We start from the raw sequence: 1,282 nt of genomic DNA on the forward strand, positions 1-1,282 counted from the left end.
GCGTCTGAGCTCACAGCAGCCCGATCCCACCGCCCCCAGAACCCTGGTCACCACAGCCCCGGCAGCCAGGCGACGACCCCGGGACACGGGGAGGAGGGAGGGCGCGCAGCTCACCTGTCTCCTCCTCGCGGAAGTCGGGGCTCGGGCCGGTGGGCGTGCAGGTGCACTCCAGGTGCTCCTCCAGTCGCACCTGCACTTCTTTTAACTTTGGCTTCTTCCTGATGTACTCCACCTTGGCCACCTGCAGAGACAGACCCTGCGTGAGCCGGAGGGAGCCTCTCTTTCCACCTCCGACCTCCGACCTCTGACCTCAACACTCCTCCCAGCGGGAAGGCGGGAGTTAAAACAAGCTTCCGACAGCGTTTGTGGTCTGGTCCTCTTTTACCTTAAAACAAATCTCACAGCCCTGGCTGGGTTGGCTCAGTGGATAGAGCAGCGGTTCTCAACCTGTGGGTCGCGACCCCTTTGGGGGTCGAAGGACCCTTTCACGGGGTCACCTAAGACCATCGGAAAACACATCTATAATTACATATTGTTTTTGTGATGAATCACTATGCTTTAATGATGTTCACTTTGTAACAATGAAAATACATCCTGCATATCAGATATTTACATTACAATTCATAACAGTAGCAAAATTACAGTTATGAAGTAGCAATGAAAATAATTTTATGGATGGATTGCAGGCTCAGTCCCCAGTAGTGGGCATACAGGAGGCAGCCAATCAATGATTCTCTCTCATTATTGATGGTTCTCTCTCTCTCCCTCTCTGAAATCAATAAAAATATATTTAAAAAACAAAACCCACAGCGGCCAGTAGGTCTGAAGGATGTGCTTCAAGGTGGGAGCTGGGGTGGGGGGCGATAGGGGCGGGGAGAGTGGTGGTGAGGGAAGGTGTCTGATTCCGTGTTTTAGGCGCATCTGGGGCAAAGGGCAACGCTCCCCAACGTGTCCCTGGTTATTATGGGGGGAGTCTTGGCCAAGCAGGGCCTCTTGCTCCCGGGCCTCCCCCAGTTTCCAGTGTGGGGCTGACTCTGGGACCCCGCTCAGCCGAGACCCCGAGACCCCCAGACTCCTGGACATAATGGGGCAAGGCGTTCTCCATCACGGGGGGTGAGTGGGAGGTAGACATTCCAGAAACACCTCCTGCCAGTCCCCTGGCAAAGGGCACACGACACTGGCCGCTCCCCATGCCCGTGTTTGTCCGAGAGAAACAAGCAGCGACTTACGACGCACCTGCTTCCGGGCCTGCTTGGGGGCCGGGCCTGCCCCTGTCCAGGCA

At 55.9% G+C, this 1,282-nt stretch overlaps 1 protein-coding gene across 1 annotated transcript in view; it reads right to left on the reverse strand.

Annotated features, from left to right (window-relative positions):
* Positions 1-1,282, reverse strand: part of PDGFA (platelet derived growth factor subunit A) — a 24,085-nt gene that overhangs the window by 3,191 nt on the left and 19,612 nt on the right. Inside the window, exon 5 of the mRNA XM_015564987.1 lies at positions 115-241. Within this exon, the coding sequence (XP_015420473.1) occupies positions 115-241 (127 nt within the window). The remainder of the gene's footprint in view (positions 1-114; positions 242-1,282) is intronic.

The sequence above is a fragment of the Myotis davidii genome, unplaced genomic scaffold, assembly GCF_000327345.1.
Source record: "Myotis davidii unplaced genomic scaffold, ASM32734v1 scaffold1320, whole genome shotgun sequence".
NCBI lineage: Eukaryota > Metazoa > Chordata > Mammalia > Chiroptera > Vespertilionidae > Myotis > Myotis davidii.